This window comes from Aspergillus caelatus (genome assembly GCF_009193585.1).
Source record: "Aspergillus caelatus strain CBS 763.97 unplaced genomic scaffold BDV27scaffold_5, whole genome shotgun sequence".
Lineage (NCBI taxonomy): Eukaryota > Fungi > Ascomycota > Eurotiomycetes > Eurotiales > Aspergillaceae > Aspergillus > Aspergillus caelatus.
In genome coordinates, this window is record NW_022475268.1 from 90,794 (window position 1) to 105,002 (window position 14,209).

The following is a 14,209-nucleotide window of genomic DNA, read 5'->3' on the forward strand; positions in this document are numbered from 1 at the left end:
GATGCGCTCGACGAGTGTGAAGATGTCGAAATTTTGATGGCCAAGCTGGCGATAATTAGGGCTTGGAAGCTACCCTGCCTGCGCATTCTCGCTACTAGTCGGATAGACACCGATATTGAACGGAAAATGTTGCAAGTTTCAGCGCTTTTTGTAGGTTTTGGGATAACAGGAGTCGATAGGGATATAAGAACAGCTGTGGCGCAAAGGTTGGAATGTGGGGAATCGCTCAGGTCAAGATGGTCAGATCAACAAAAGAAGCAAATCCAGGACACTATTTTAGCTAAGTCTAAGGGAATGTAAGCAAAGCCATGGCTCATTTACTCTAAAATCTGGCTGATCATAAACAAGGTTTCAGTTGGCCCAGAGCCAACTACGCGAGATAGAACGGTGCTACAGCCCTCGCGATCTGAAGGCAACATTGGCGAGGCTCCCTGAATCTCTAAATAACACATACGAGCGGATGTTATTTCAGATCTCTTCTTCACATCGCCAGAGCGCCCGGAGACTTTTGCAATGGCTTGTGTGTTCCGTTAGACCACTCCTCATCGAAGAAGCCGCCGAAATATTTGCTTTTGATTTTGATACCTGGCCTGCTAGAGTCGACCTTGAAAGACGACTTCGTAATTCGAATGATATCTTGCGCATATGCCCCGGATTAGTTACCTTAACAACGGAGGGAACGGCGCATATCGGTGACCGAACTCCTAGAATGCACGTCAAATTAGTGCATTCGTCCCTCAGAGAATATCTTGTCTCGCCGGATATCCGAAAGGGCCCAATGGCTGAATACGCGGTGCACCAGCAACAAGCCAATGAGTCAATTGCTGAGATCTGTCTCGCATATCTGTTGCGGTTAGATGGAGCGAACTCTGTCTCATCGAGTACTTGTATAGTACTCCCACTGGCCCGATACGCTGCGGAATATTGGACCGTACATGCTCTCTTATCCGGAGAAAGTATGGATTCCAAATTGCATACCTTGATGGAAGATATGTTCATCTTCAGCACTAGTGCCTATTTCAATTGGATGAAGATCTATAACCATGACGAACCATGGAGGCCTCGGGATGGACCATTGGATAACTCTCATAACGATTCAATACCCTCACAATTATACGTTGCTTCGTTGACAGGTTTGCACATGATAGTAAGAGTTATTCTCGATAATGAAGTGGACCTCAGAGTCAAAGAAGGATACTATGGCAATGCACTTCATGCCGCAGCCAGCGCAGGCCACGTTCATGTGGTTCGGCTTTTCCTAGGATATGGAATGGATGTTGGCACTCCGGGCATATATGGGAGTGTATTGCACACAGCAGCATATGAGGGCCATGTGGAAGTTTGTCAGCTACTTCTTGATAAAGGCGCAGACGTCAATAGTCATGCGGAGCCGTTTGGCAATGTGCTGCAGGCAGCTGTCTATGGCGACCACCCTCTGATCGCTCGGATGCTTCTTGAAAGAGGGGCTGATATAACAGCACCAGGATCCCGTTATGCTGATATTCTCCACACCACGTCAACCTTTGGCCGCTTTCAGATCCTTCAGTTACTACTGGATCAATGTGACATTGATCCATTCAGTGCATCCTACAACCGTGCTCTGCAGGCTGCTTTAGATCACGGTAATACCCATGTTCTTGAGCTGTTAAAAGGTAATGGACCCAGCGTCCATTTCCGGGACGAGATGTACGGCAGTTCTCTCCATACAGCTGCAGCCCATGGCTATACTCGAATTGTTGAGCTGCTACTTGACAACGGTGCCGATATCAACTGCGAGGAAGAAGATCATGGTATGGCACTGCATATAGCCTCTAGCCGTGGTGATAGTCAACTGGTACAGCTTCTGCTTGATCGTAAGGCTAATGTCAATATCCAAATGACAGAAGGAACTGCATTACATATTGCTTCTTCCATGGGCCACACGCGGATCATTCAGCTCCTCCTGGACCACGGAGCTGATATCGAGGCTCAAGGTGGATACTTTGGTACAGCACTACAGGGCGCTGCAGCATATGGACAGATTTCAGCCGTAAGATTGTTACTCCATAAAGGCGCTCGTGTCAATGAGCAAGGAGGACATTATGGCAATGCGCTACAGGCAGCATCATATGGAGTCTCTTCGACGACGGCGATAGTGCAGCTCTTGCTTGACAACGAAGTAAATGTTAATGCTGAAGGGGGATACTTTGGAACAGCCTTGCAAGCTGCATGCTATAGAGGCAATGTCCAGATTGCCAGATTGCTATTGGAAAATGGAGCCGGTGTGAATTGTTCCGTAGGACAGTTTGGCACTGCCCTGCAGGCGGCCTCTTGTGGGATATCTCTAGATATGCAACTGGTTCAGCTACTACTTGATCATGGTGCGGATGTCAACGTTGGGGGTGGGAGATATGACTCTCCTTTGAAGGCGGCTTTGTCGAAGAGGAATTTTCAGGTCGCTCACTTGTTGCGGAAACAGGGTGCTCAACTCCCGGCATTGGTATAGTATCAGCCTCATTAATACTGTTAATCCGCATTTAGTGCCTTTCTAGAACAATGTAGTAACGTTATGTCTCGCTCCATCATAACCCATCGGCTCATCTGCTCAGGTTGGGAAAGTTAGGGTTAATGCGGCGTCCAACTATTAATATACAGGCAGGTTGAATCCTGTTCCTATATCAGTTTTTGGAATAGGCTTTCGTTTATTCATTGTCGTATTGTAATTCCCGTGCCTGGCTCTACCGGCGGTGGTCCCACTTCCTTCAGGTAACGAAATCCCATGTTTGACCGCAGGGAGCGACTGCTTCAAGTTTACAATCTGTGCCGAGGCAATACTGTTATTACTAACGTAGTCTGGAGTATATATTGGTAGCTTTTTCCAAGAGAGCAACTTACAGTCTCATCGGAGCTAAGTATTCTATCAGAATGATATCAATTTCAAGCACGTTGACAAATGCTCACAGCTATTCGAGCGCCCTTCGTACGTCCTTTTTGGGGGTAACTTATGTTGCCTGGTTAATAAAAGCACGAATTATTCTCACCTACAGCGCACTATCAACAGATCGATACCTATAAACTAGTAATTCTATGACTGGCAATATTAGTAGACACCTGCTCCACATTACAGCTTCTCCCACCCCATTGAACATTGCATGAAACTACAAAGACGAGAAGATGAATCACACATATAAATACCCTAGCAGCCTTGCGAGCTTTAAAGCCTTTTGGCTTTCTGGGTAAAGGTGGGTCATTTGTGGACTAGCTTTCCACATCAATTAGAGAACAGATAGAAGATAAAACAACATATGCCGGGGTCATCAACACTCAAGTTGAACCATGTATATACATAAGTAGATTGTATGAAATGAAGCAGTTGTCTTTTCCAGCTGCCCCTTCCGATGTATCATTCCATAGAAGAACCTACAATCCATCCCAATATTACAATTTACCACCTTAACAGGCGTTAAGTGGGCCTTGTGGAGTGATATTAGTCTATATTCCCCACCGTTTCCATTGAAGTTCACTCACCGCTCCATCCGATATAAGCAGCATTCGCCATTGCAACCCAGTAACCATTCGTCAACTTGGCCCAACCCCTAAAAGCAGTTTGATTAGCTCTGCCCGCTACGTCTCCGTGCTGAGATAAACATACTTGTCACCATTGACTGGTGTAGTGTTAGACCGAGTGTAGCAGACCAAGCTGAGCTTAGTTCCCTTCGCGTATTGACCAACAGCAGTGCAGGTGGTCCGGGGACAAGTGCGGTAGCGGAGTCCGTCGGTCTTGACATACCCACTGACAGCTCTCTTCTCCAGGTCTCGTTCTTCGATGTTGAGGGCAGAAATATCTGATCCGGTATAATAAGTAGGGGCGGCATCCGCAGCATCTTCAGGCATTGCTGCGCCAAGGGCCGTCGCGGGCAAGAGGGTAGCAAGTGCAATAATGGAGAACTTCATTTTGATAAGATGAGGAAGTAATGGCTAGATAAGGGTCCGTGAAACTTGAGATTGTGGCTGCTGAAAATAAACTTGATGGGAGGGCTTTAGGTGGCTTTATATGGTACAGTTGTCATGCCCATGGCTACTCCATATTGAACCATAACTCAAGTTCGGCAAATGTATGCCATCAGGAAGCGTGTGATCAAGCAGCAAGGATCTATACGAGATAGAAGAAGAGGATGCATCTATTCTGCTCGTATATCCGCCAATGCTTTCCAATGCTAGACCATGAGAGTTATTCGTATTTTTCCATTACAGCCTTGGCGAATATGAATCTTCTTGATTTCTGTGCGCCGAGAATTTATTCCTGTCAGGACACATGATTGGCGAGTTATGTAGATCTTTGCAGATCCGGGATGAGCCTGATCTTCCTCCTCAAATTACTTTGAGGAGTGCGCTGCAGAACCTCGTATTAATGTCTAGGAGAAAGGGGCAATACGATATTCATCCGCCTCTCAAATCGCGTCGTCCCTCCAAGGAACCTCCGTCGTTATATTAGTGTACTTGGCAATAGGTGCTCCCTAGTGACTAGGGAATTTATCGTATTCGGTGCGTGTCTAATGTGAGAGCAATCACTCTAGTATAACATAGAGTTTCTTCATCAGGGAGGTTAATGGGACAATGAGCCGCAGAGAAAAGCTAGGTGTACAGCAAAAGCCCACCATACGCAATGGAACCTGCGTCCAACACTCAGCACTTGGGATTCACTCGACCTACGAATCACAAGCATTGCAACAAATTCCCGACATACTCCACCCTACTTGAATACTAGAGATCTTCTATCTAACTACTCTATCCAGAAAAGACTCCGATCACTTCCCTCGACTACCATGGGGCGCCTCGGTTGCAACACAGATTCCATATCCTCAATGATAGCGAAGAATACCCTCGTAAAATATTTACATATTAACTCCAAAAGGCCACTTGGTAGGGGGATCCAGTGAACCTCCCTTCTCCTCCCCCTTGCTGCATTCTAAAATGGAACCGAGCGATGTAACCCAAGGGCTCGAGCCCGCCCTTCGGTAGCGTGAACTTGCCGCCGAAATGTGTGTGATACTGTCTGCAGAATATGCAAACATCACGAGAGGCTCTAGCGTTCTAGCTGAGTTGCTTTCCCTGTCTCTCATATGCGTACATAGATCGACCATTTGGCTTTGGGGAAGGGGCCCAGTTTGTGGGCTATTGTTGAGCCAATCACTGTAGGAATTTCAAACTGTCGAGAGAGCGAACATAGAAAAGGTCAGAGGCGCAGGGATACCCCTCTCCCAGAGTATATGTAAGAATATGCTCGGTTATTCTGGGCCTCTGAAGTAGTATGGCAACTTCTATATGTCCATAGCAGTGGTATTACTAGCTAGGCACACTAATACACTAATTAGAATTGTTATAAGGTGAGGGGGCAACTAAATTGCCGTCGTGCCGATATACTGCTAGTATAGATATAGTCCCACTATTATTCCAGTGGAATCAAAGCTTTCAGTTGATCGTGAAAGCAATACATTCATTTTATGATATGCCATACCAATCGGGGATCTAGTATTGATTTTTCTTGTCCCGGGATTCACTCCCTCCAATATGTGCCAATCTCTCGAAGGTCACCTAGCAAAGCAGGGGGGTTATCCAAGCCGGGGAAGTGGCCGCCAAAATCGTGGTCTAGCACATCGCGTCAGGTACAAAGTCTCAGTGCAGGCGGTGATCTATACTTACTTCGATACAGCACTAAATTTCCAACTTTTGCAACTAACCTAGTAGGCCAAAAAGCAACATTATATTTGAATGCACTGAATAACATCGGCGAGTCGGTATGTGCCTTGCTGTATTCCGTTCTCCATGTGTTGGGATTCTGCGAGTATATGAGAACAGACGAGGCGAAACTCCCCGTAAGGTAATACAGAGAAACACTGCGGAGGATCTCATTGCGGTTGAGCAGGGAGGGGCTTGTTCCGGCATTGGGATCAGACCCTTGACGATAAGTTAGATTGGCGGCTAGCCAAGCGATCCAATTATGCTTTGAACTCACAGTTCATGAACTTTTCTGCAATCCATGCAAGCTGCCCTACCGGATTATCCTGAAGTGCTAGGCCGATCGTATTGGGCTGCAATAATTGTGAGTGTCAGTGTCCCTTCACCTCGAAACGGAATCAGTCTATCCACACCTTTGTGCTTTGCTCAACAAAATATCCGTCACCCGTACCAGCCCAATTCATCGCATTTTGCTCTTCAGCCTTCTCCAACTCCGAGAGTGTGATATTCTCAGCAGTCAGCTGGTCCGGATGTTCTGGATAAAATGGCAAAAATGCGAAGTGTGCTGCACCGATGGTCTTGTTGTATTGGTCGTATAGTGTGTAGGCTATAGCACTGCCCCAGTCTGTTCCATGTATAGCATAGGTGCCATATCCCAGGACATCTGTCATCAATATGTTGAAGACGCGAGCAGTTTCTTGGATTGTCCAGTTTACTGGGGGAGGGGACGAGAAAGCGAAGCCGGGCAGAGAAGGTACAATAACATTGAACGAAACTCGCTTCCCAGTAGACGTCTCTGCTTCTTCTGTCAATTTATTGATGATGGGAGCAAATTCCAAGAATGAACCTGGCCAGCCGTGAATCAAAAGCAGTGGAATGGCGTTCGACGCATTTGCCTTCTCATGAACGAAGTGGATTGTTAAACTTTCGACTATAGCTGTGAAGTGCTTGAGCCTACATATTTTATCTCAACAACAGGATCATTAACTAGCGGATAATACGCACTCATTTATGGAATCCTGCTCTCTTTCCCAGTTGAAGCCAGTCATCCATTCTGTTTGCAACGCTTTCAGATCATCGAGCCCAATCCCGAGAGAAGTACCCACTCCGGAGTAACGAAATTGTTCAGGAAGTTCAGTATTTCGAATCTGATCGAGCATTCGAGGCACCCCGGATGCTAAGTTAATGTGAAAAGGGTGTAAATCAAATATGTTGTTCTTGAGAGGCACACCATGCACAACGCCATGGAGACAACCGATGGCCAACAATTGAAACCAAAACCCAAACATTTTTAACGGATCCAATAAGTAAAGGATAATTTATGCTTATTCTCTATCCCTATGAGGTAGACTGTAGCGGCCTATATGTATTTATTAGTCGCCGATCAGCGTGAAGATACCAGGCTTTCTTGCCTCGATGAGCCGCTGATAAATGATGATTACAAATTGTCGCTTAGAATAATCACCGTCTCAGAGCCTACATTTGTCATGCATGACAGAGATACAGCAAAGTAGTACTATCCGCAGGTAACAAGAAGGATCAAATTGCTTTCCTTGAAGCTTTGCTAGATAGGACTTGGTGGACTGGCTGAGCTGCGAACAGCGGGTGGGTCTGTGTCAGGTAGATCGTCGATGAGCTGATCATCCGAGGCAGTAAATTCCAAGGTCTGACCATCGCTCCGAGTGTAAGGGCCTTAGAAATCTCAAACTAGATCTATACTAGTCGAACCGTGGTTCACGCCGAGATAAAGTTCTTTTACGAAGATTAGCGATCAAACCTTTTCTTCGCCGAGGTTCGAAGCTTTCTTTGATTTGTAATGTCAAGGGGCGCTATGGTTTGTGCAGACTAACATTGAGTATATATACATGTCCAGTTTCATATCGTTGTTTGGCATGGAGTTCAGGTGTATATCGCTTATCCTCAGCCTGTCTTTCTTAATACTTAGAATCTACTCGTACGGCACAATCTATCGAAACCGTATTACCCACCCAATGGATACTCAGCAAGCTTTAATCCTCAAAGAGGTCCAGAGGCCACTTGTGCTGGACAGGCGACCAATACCCCAGCCTAAAGGAAACCAAGTTCTGGTTAGAATCATTGCTGCCGGAAGTACGCTACCTGACTCAATTCTATCTCATGAAAGAGGAAGCTAACAATCCCTAGTTAACCCGCATGACCAAAAGGTACGTTTAGCGCGAATATGCCAAAACGGGTTGTTTTATCCCTGGACCTCTATCCTAAACCACTAACTTCGTGCAGGGTCGTGATCGAGGGTTACTTGTGGATAAGTACCTACCTCAAGCAATTCTAGCGAATGATATCAGCGGTATTGTCGAGAAAATTGGACCAGAGGTCAAAAGGTTTTCTGTTGGAGATAGAATCTTCGGGCAGTCCAATATTCTCTCTGGAGGTCCTGACCAAGCTGGACTGCAGCAGTTCTGTATCCTAGACGCGGATTTTGCTGCTCCCATACCATGTCACCTTAGCTTTGACCAGGCAGCGACATTCCCTGTCAATGCTATTGCGAGCTTTATCGCTCTATTTGATTCATCGGGGTTAGATTTAGCGCCAAAGTTTCTGGGTCGTGGTTCAGACTACGCGAACAAAGCAATTGTCATCATCGGAGGATCTTCCAACAGCGGCAAATTTGCCCTTCAATTTTCTCGTCTCGCGGGCTTCGGGAAGATTATCACAACTGCAAAAATCCGTGACAATGGGAGACAATCACTCCGTGACTTGGGTGCTACTCATGTTATAGATCGAGAGGCAGCAGATGTGGAAGAGCAGATCCGTGCGATCGTTGGGGATGAATTACTCTATGCTTTCGACACGGTTAATGGTTCTTACTCTGGCGGTGTTAGCCATCAGCTAGCGCTTTCGCTTCTTTCTACCACGAAGAAGGGGTCTCTGGCAACTTTGGTTCGTGCCGAATCTGATCCTGTAATTGCAGCTTCCAAAAAAGCTGGCTTCAGAAAGAACCAAGTTCTTGGTGTCAGTGATCTACACCAAGAGCTAGCTATTATGTTTTGGGAGATGATACCAGGTTGGATCGAGAAAGGCGAGCTCAAGCCTCTGGGTTTTAGCGTAATCGAAGGGCTTGACGTTGTGAAGGTCAACAGCTTGTTGGATGACTACCGTGATGGTAGAGCGACTACAAAAACTCATGTACATCCCAATCATCGGGATTCAATCTTGTAGTAGTAACTGTTCTTGTAGCTAGTTGATTGCTGTTGCTATGCAGTAATACTTGAGAATTAAATAGGTATTTTTATTGACACACATGCATGGTCGGAGATAGTCGTAAGAGTAAGCCGCAAGGACAACGATATACACCTGGATGTAGCGCTTACGCACCTCCCGTATGTATAGATGTAACCTTACATATTATTTAATTAGACTACAGGGTCTAAAAAGCTTCTACAGATTGCAAGGCGAAATGTGTTTTCCACATCTTCTCGACGAAACGCGGGACAACGCCCGAAGCAAAGGCCAGACTGAATGAGATCTGTTCAAATTAGTAAAGCAGTCATGTCTTCGCTCCAATCAGTGCTTACGAGTAATAAACAAGTTCACATCAAAGATCCAAGAGCCGTTCATATTAGGATCACTCCAACTTGCTCCAACGCCCTGTAACGAGAAAGACTGACATTGGTTAGATTTTTGCATGGCGTTGGACAGCGTTGAAGGTCAGAATACCTGCGCATATGACACCTGTGTCATGGGCTGGAGATGGGCAGACGAGTATATTCCACTGAGATCTGCATTCCCGGAATGGGTGTATTCTTGAAATGAACGTTCGAGTTGCACGTCATCTGAGGGATTGCTAGATATAGCGCCGGGAGGTGGATACTCCGTTGGCCATATATGTTTAGGCACTTTGCAAAATGTAGTATCTCCATCCAGGAGGATACCTTTCTCCATGAGATAGCCTTCTACGTCATACGAATCATACCACTCCCCATCAAGACCAAGGCCAGCCAGAAACTCGTCAATACTGTTGACCGATTCTGGCTGTGCTGCCTGATGTGTCAAAGCACCAATTAATTTATTCATAGGCACGGAATTAGGGGGGAGAATAGGTCTCCCTCCTTGATCTCTTCGGGGATAATGAGTTCCCGCTCCTCCTAGCAGGAAGAAGGGCATATCCCACATCTCTGGAGCTTCCTCTAACCCGTCTTCAAGAAGCCCTTGCACCCGTTGGACAATTGAGCCTCGATCAGAGAATGTCAATGGGAGCCTGAATACTCTCCTCGCATTGTCCGGATCAGTAGTTGGATCTACCAGCAAGTCGTACCCGTTTTTCAAACAGGCTCGATGCAGCCGGCGTTCAAAAGAAGTCTCCCGAAAGTAGGGCATAGGTGAAGAAAACAGATGCGCAGGAATGATAATATCAGGAAAAATGCCGTGGCCTACATTGCATGTTGGTGTGTTTAAAAAGTCGGTCGTTGGTGTCGAAGTGGATGAATTACGTCCAGAGGATAATCCATACGGTCGATTGATTTCTTCGGAGTTTGCCATGTAGAAAGACGAGCCTCGGCGGGCTAACCCTGGGCTTCGACTGACACACCTAGCCGTGATGGCTATTTCAGATTCAAATTCTTCCTGCTGGGAGCCTCCTGCACGATGCCTGCGTTGCATTACGTTTGACGTGCTTCCATTTGTTCGGAAGGGGCTTCGAAGATCCCCATTCATTCTTGAAGCTCCAGAAATGGCAAGAAATTCTTCACGAATGTGTTGTAGAGTTCTTCGTAGGGTCGTATCAGAACATGATAGGTCGGATGTTTCCACCTTATTATGGTACGTTTGGAACGTTCGATCTAGTTCCTCAATTGTTGTCTGTAGGAGTTCAACCTGATTTCTCAGGGATAGCGTTGTTGATTCCTTGCGCTGGTGATATGCTTGCTGTGCTCTCCGCAGTTGCCTTCTTCGGTGCTATCATTCTTTTAGCATCCCAACAGCGACGTATATGTGATATCCAAAGAATATTAAGTATACCTCAGAAACGGCGGATCCGTTGGTAGGCCTGTTGGGATTATCGCTTGTGGATGGGCCACCTGCCAATGCGGTATTCTTCTTGGATCTTCTCATATTTTCTTATAAGTGGCAGAACAAATTATCCCAAGCCGTCCGGTACCAGATGCTCCTACTTTTAACAGCTAAGTTTATGAATTCCCTACCTAATGCACTTTTGAAGCAATTTGTCAGCATCATCGGAGATGGCAACCATCCTGACTAGGCCCGTTTGGGATAGGGTACCTGACCCCGACCCGACCCGAGCCTTCCCCGACCCCGCTGATTTTCGGGCGCGGGTTTGAAATTTGGAGCCCGAACCTGACCCCCGGACCACTCAAAGAGCTTTTGGGAAAGATTACCCCAACTTAGATAGAGATCTTTTTATTGCATTAAATTAGATAACTAGTACAATATGATATCAGAGTAAAGGTCTATAACAAGGAGCTTGCGACCCCCTAAGAGTATAACTTCTTTAGAGACCTTGCTCGTAACTTGCCTGCAATTGCCCAACCTCACAAATATATATATCGAGAACGGCCTATATCCATACAACAATCTTAAGCTGCCAACTCGAACCTCCCCCACCCTGGGTCAGTATAATTTCAAAAATCTAACATGTTTACCTGATTTCAATGACATATAGAAAGATAATGGCATACTAATATATGTGTTTACCCAAGGAATAGGGAAGGCAGAGAAAAATAGGAAGAATAGAAAGAAAAATAGATTATCATCATAATAAAAGAAAATGAGTGATCTACGACCGCAATACCGAATGATGGGCATAGTTCGCCAACGGGTAAAAATACAAAATGTCTATTATACGTCAAATATGATACTAAATACCGAAAATTTATCGTCAATATAGTACACGCAATTTCAAAGATTAAACAGTCCGCTTCTCTGCTTTCCGCGCGGATACACGACCAAAGCCGAAAAGAACAAACCCACCGTGATTCCCAGGGCGGTTTGAACCATACTGAGGCCTAGACCGTACAATGACTGTTGCACGGCCGTGTTGGAGCTGGACGCTTTAGCGACCGTATTATTTTTGACCGACTCGGCATAGGCCAATCCCGACATGATCGACCCGCTCGTCGCCAGACCCGACGAGACCAAGGTGAACATGCCCGGAACAATGGCCGCCGCCGCATGCCCATGCCACAGGCGCGAATACAAGTTGGCCAGCAGCCCAATGGCAAACGCAGATATTGTACTGGCCAGACGACTATCCAACGCCTGACTGAAATAGTTCGCTACGTACCCGCTCACACCCAGGAAGACCGTGACCGGGAGTTGCTTCCACCTCGCCTGGTTGAGCACCGCGGCGACCGCACAATAGATCGCGACAAAGACAAAGTGCTGAATGTATTCGTTACCATAGATCGAGAGACTCTCCGACGGGCAAGAGGACTCCGTGGTGGCATTACTGTCGATGAGACCGTAGATCGTGATGCCCACCGTGATTCCATATCCCAAAAAGAGGGAATAAATGATCGTATAAACCAATCGGATCGAGCCAGCCACGATCTGATGGGACTGCAACTCGAGACTGCTGCACAAAACGGAGAATCCAGGCAGGATCAGCGCGATCGAGGACTGGGTCAGAGCGGAAAAGCAGAACACAGGTTCTCCCCCGACCCGAATGCTGCCAAACGCACGGGCCAAAAATGACATCAGGATAGCGACGCTGACCTCGAAGACGTTGGAATAGACAGGTGATGCCGGGGCGAGCACATTCTGCATGAAGCCGAGCAGGCAGCCGAGGACAAAGATAATTGGCATATCGATCGGCCGCGCGTCAAAGGCCCACGGCCCGACGGCGACACTGGCTAACCCCGACAGGAAGATCAAGCTCCATGCGCTATGGTAGCGACTTTTCCGCTCCATGAGCTGGTTGAGTTCGCTGATGGCCTGTTCAACGCTGATTCGGTCATGGACCACGTTCTTATAGATGTTGTGTGTGCGTGCTAGACGTCCCAATTCTAACCCTGGCACTACCGAAATCATGTGGACTTCCGCGGTCCTGGTCAGCGGATCGTCGAAGGAGACGATCATACACCCCGGCAAGTACATGAACTGGCCCTGGATCTCGAGCACATTGGCTGTCATCCGCATGTACTCTTCCAATCGATGGGTTGGGGCGCCGTATTTCATCATTGCACGGCATAGTAGCATGATGTACCGTTGGCGAGTCAAAATCGCCGCGATATGTTTGGTCAATCGAATTTGTTTCATGGGTCGTTTGCCCTTCGACCGATCACCTTCGTCCTCATACCACTTTTGCTTCCGACGCTTCTTATTATTGGACCCCGATGGAGAAGATTCGTCTTGGGAAGCGACCGTGGATATGCTGGTTTGGCTAACATTTCGACGATGGCCCTGGTCCATTTGATGCTGCAAAAGGTAGGAAAACACGCCCCGATTGACATCACGGTGGTCTGATACGTCGGCATCCTCGGGAAGTTTCCCCCCGACGCCCAATTTCCGGACTAGAAAGCGAGCTTCGGAGACCAAAGTATTCTGCAACTTCGACTGGTACGAGTCCCTGGGGACTTGCCCGTCCGGCATCATATCGAGCAGGCGTACATCCTCCGTCACCCCTTCAGGATGACCCGCCGCATCAAGAGCATCCCCTCCATCTGTTGGACGACCGAGGCGGGTGGCGAGTCGTGCTCCGGATTCGCGAAGCGCACGGAAAGGATTGGATAAGGAGGTCAGGAAGGACGGCGCAGAGGAACGGGGGGGCCCGGGCATGTTCTCGTCGTCACCCAGGTCACTACTGGAGTGAGATGCATGATGATAACTAGCGGCAGCACCAGCAGCGGTTGCATGATAACGATCGATCGACTCGTAGGGTTCCTGCGACATTCTGTACAGCGGCTGCCACCATGATCTGAGGGTTAAAACCGGGCCGAAGCGTCAAAGTTAAGTCGGAGCTGGGGGGGAGGGGGGAGGGGGGGAAGGAAAATTCACTGTCACGAGGCCTTCCACATTCTTCTCACAGGAAGGTATTTGAAGGATTTAGGGGGAGGAAGGGAAAAAGTGTCCGTAAGAGGAATAGGAAATTTGAGAAATAAACCATCGTGGAGGTGACGTCGGCTCATTCGGGCGACGTACGAAGAGTTTCAGCCATTGCGGAGTTTTTACTCAGTCTGGGGGGGGGGGGGAAAGAATCTGGGCCAGTGGTTTAACGTTCGGTTGGAAGACTTGTGGAGCAGAGAATGAGAACGACTGGTGCATGAGAGCCGAGGACAAGAAGCTTGTCTTCTTGTTTCCTTCAGAGAGGCAAGTACTTTTGTTGACAGTGTGGATGTGGATCAATTTTTAGTCACGACCGAGAAATAAATTACGTGATCTGCCCGCGTAATCCTCGCGGCTGTTGTGCCATTTCCGATTGGTGGCTCAGCCGACTGGAACCATGGGCAAGCGCCAGGAACAAAAGATAAAAAGATTGCCAGAGCAAGAGTGATAAATA

At 47.4% G+C, this 14,209-nt stretch overlaps 6 protein-coding genes across 6 annotated transcripts; 2 read left to right on the plus strand and 4 right to left on the minus strand.

The window, feature by feature from the left end:
• Positions 1 to 1,270: 1,270 nt before the first annotated feature.
• BDV27DRAFT_170757 (ankyrin) lies at positions 1,271 to 2,485 on the plus strand (the record flags this gene model as incomplete). The annotated part of the gene is made up of 3 exons (XM_032075405.1): positions 1,271 to 1,622; positions 1,884 to 2,261; positions 2,328 to 2,485. 3 exons carry the CDS (start codon positions 1,271 to 1,273, stop codon positions 2,483 to 2,485), a joined length of 888 nt encoding a protein of 295 aa, XP_031933246.1.
• A 947-nt stretch (positions 2,486 to 3,432) lies between these two features.
• On the minus strand, positions 3,433 to 3,933 carry BDV27DRAFT_152320 (uncharacterized protein; the record flags this gene model as incomplete). The annotated part of the gene is made up of 3 exons (XM_032071542.1): positions 3,433 to 3,452; positions 3,508 to 3,575; positions 3,632 to 3,933. 3 exons carry the CDS (start codon positions 3,931 to 3,933, stop codon positions 3,433 to 3,435), a joined length of 390 nt encoding a protein of 129 aa, XP_031933247.1.
• A 1,603-nt stretch (positions 3,934 to 5,536) lies between these two features.
• Positions 5,537 to 7,007, minus strand: BDV27DRAFT_140609 (epoxide hydrolase family protein; the record flags this gene model as incomplete). The annotated part of the gene is made up of 5 exons (XM_032069693.1): positions 5,537 to 5,628; positions 5,683 to 5,937; positions 5,996 to 6,071; positions 6,132 to 6,672; positions 6,724 to 7,007. The coding sequence occupies 5 exons, from the start codon at positions 7,005 to 7,007 to the stop codon at positions 5,537 to 5,539; spliced, it is 1,248 nt and encodes a 415-aa protein (XP_031933248.1).
• Positions 7,008 to 7,709: 702 nt separating this feature from the next.
• BDV27DRAFT_152322 (zinc-binding alcohol dehydrogenase family protein) lies at positions 7,710 to 8,916 on the plus strand (the record flags this gene model as incomplete). Its single annotated transcript, XM_032071543.1, has 3 exons — positions 7,710 to 7,827; positions 7,882 to 7,901; positions 7,978 to 8,916. The coding sequence occupies 3 exons, from the start codon at positions 7,710 to 7,712 to the stop codon at positions 8,914 to 8,916; spliced, it is 1,077 nt and encodes a 358-aa protein (XP_031933249.1).
• A 208-nt stretch (positions 8,917 to 9,124) lies between these two features.
• BDV27DRAFT_152323 (uncharacterized protein) lies at positions 9,125 to 10,806 on the minus strand (the record flags this gene model as incomplete). The annotated part of the gene is made up of 4 exons (XM_032071544.1): positions 9,125 to 9,223; positions 9,292 to 9,360; positions 9,415 to 10,650; positions 10,714 to 10,806. 4 exons carry the CDS (start codon positions 10,804 to 10,806, stop codon positions 9,125 to 9,127), a joined length of 1,497 nt encoding a protein of 498 aa, XP_031933250.1.
• A 438-nt stretch (positions 10,807 to 11,244) lies between these two features.
• Positions 11,245 to 13,688, minus strand: BDV27DRAFT_119759 (threonine/serine exporter family protein). Its single transcript, XM_032064941.1, has 2 exons — positions 11,418 to 13,688; positions 11,245 to 11,321 (listed from the first exon to the last, which is right to left on the minus strand). The coding sequence occupies exon 1, from the start codon at positions 13,600 to 13,602 to the stop codon at positions 11,611 to 11,613; it is 1,992 nt and encodes a 663-aa protein (XP_031933251.1). The 5' UTR covers positions 13,603 to 13,688; the 3' UTR covers positions 11,245 to 11,321; positions 11,418 to 11,610.
• Positions 13,689 to 14,209: the final 521 nt, after the last annotated feature.

Excerpts from the sequence above, each read along its gene's own strand:
- BDV27DRAFT_119759 (XM_032064941.1), bottom strand. The coding sequence starts at position 13,602 with ATGTCGCAGGAACCCTACGAGTCGATCGATCGTTATCATGCAACCGCT.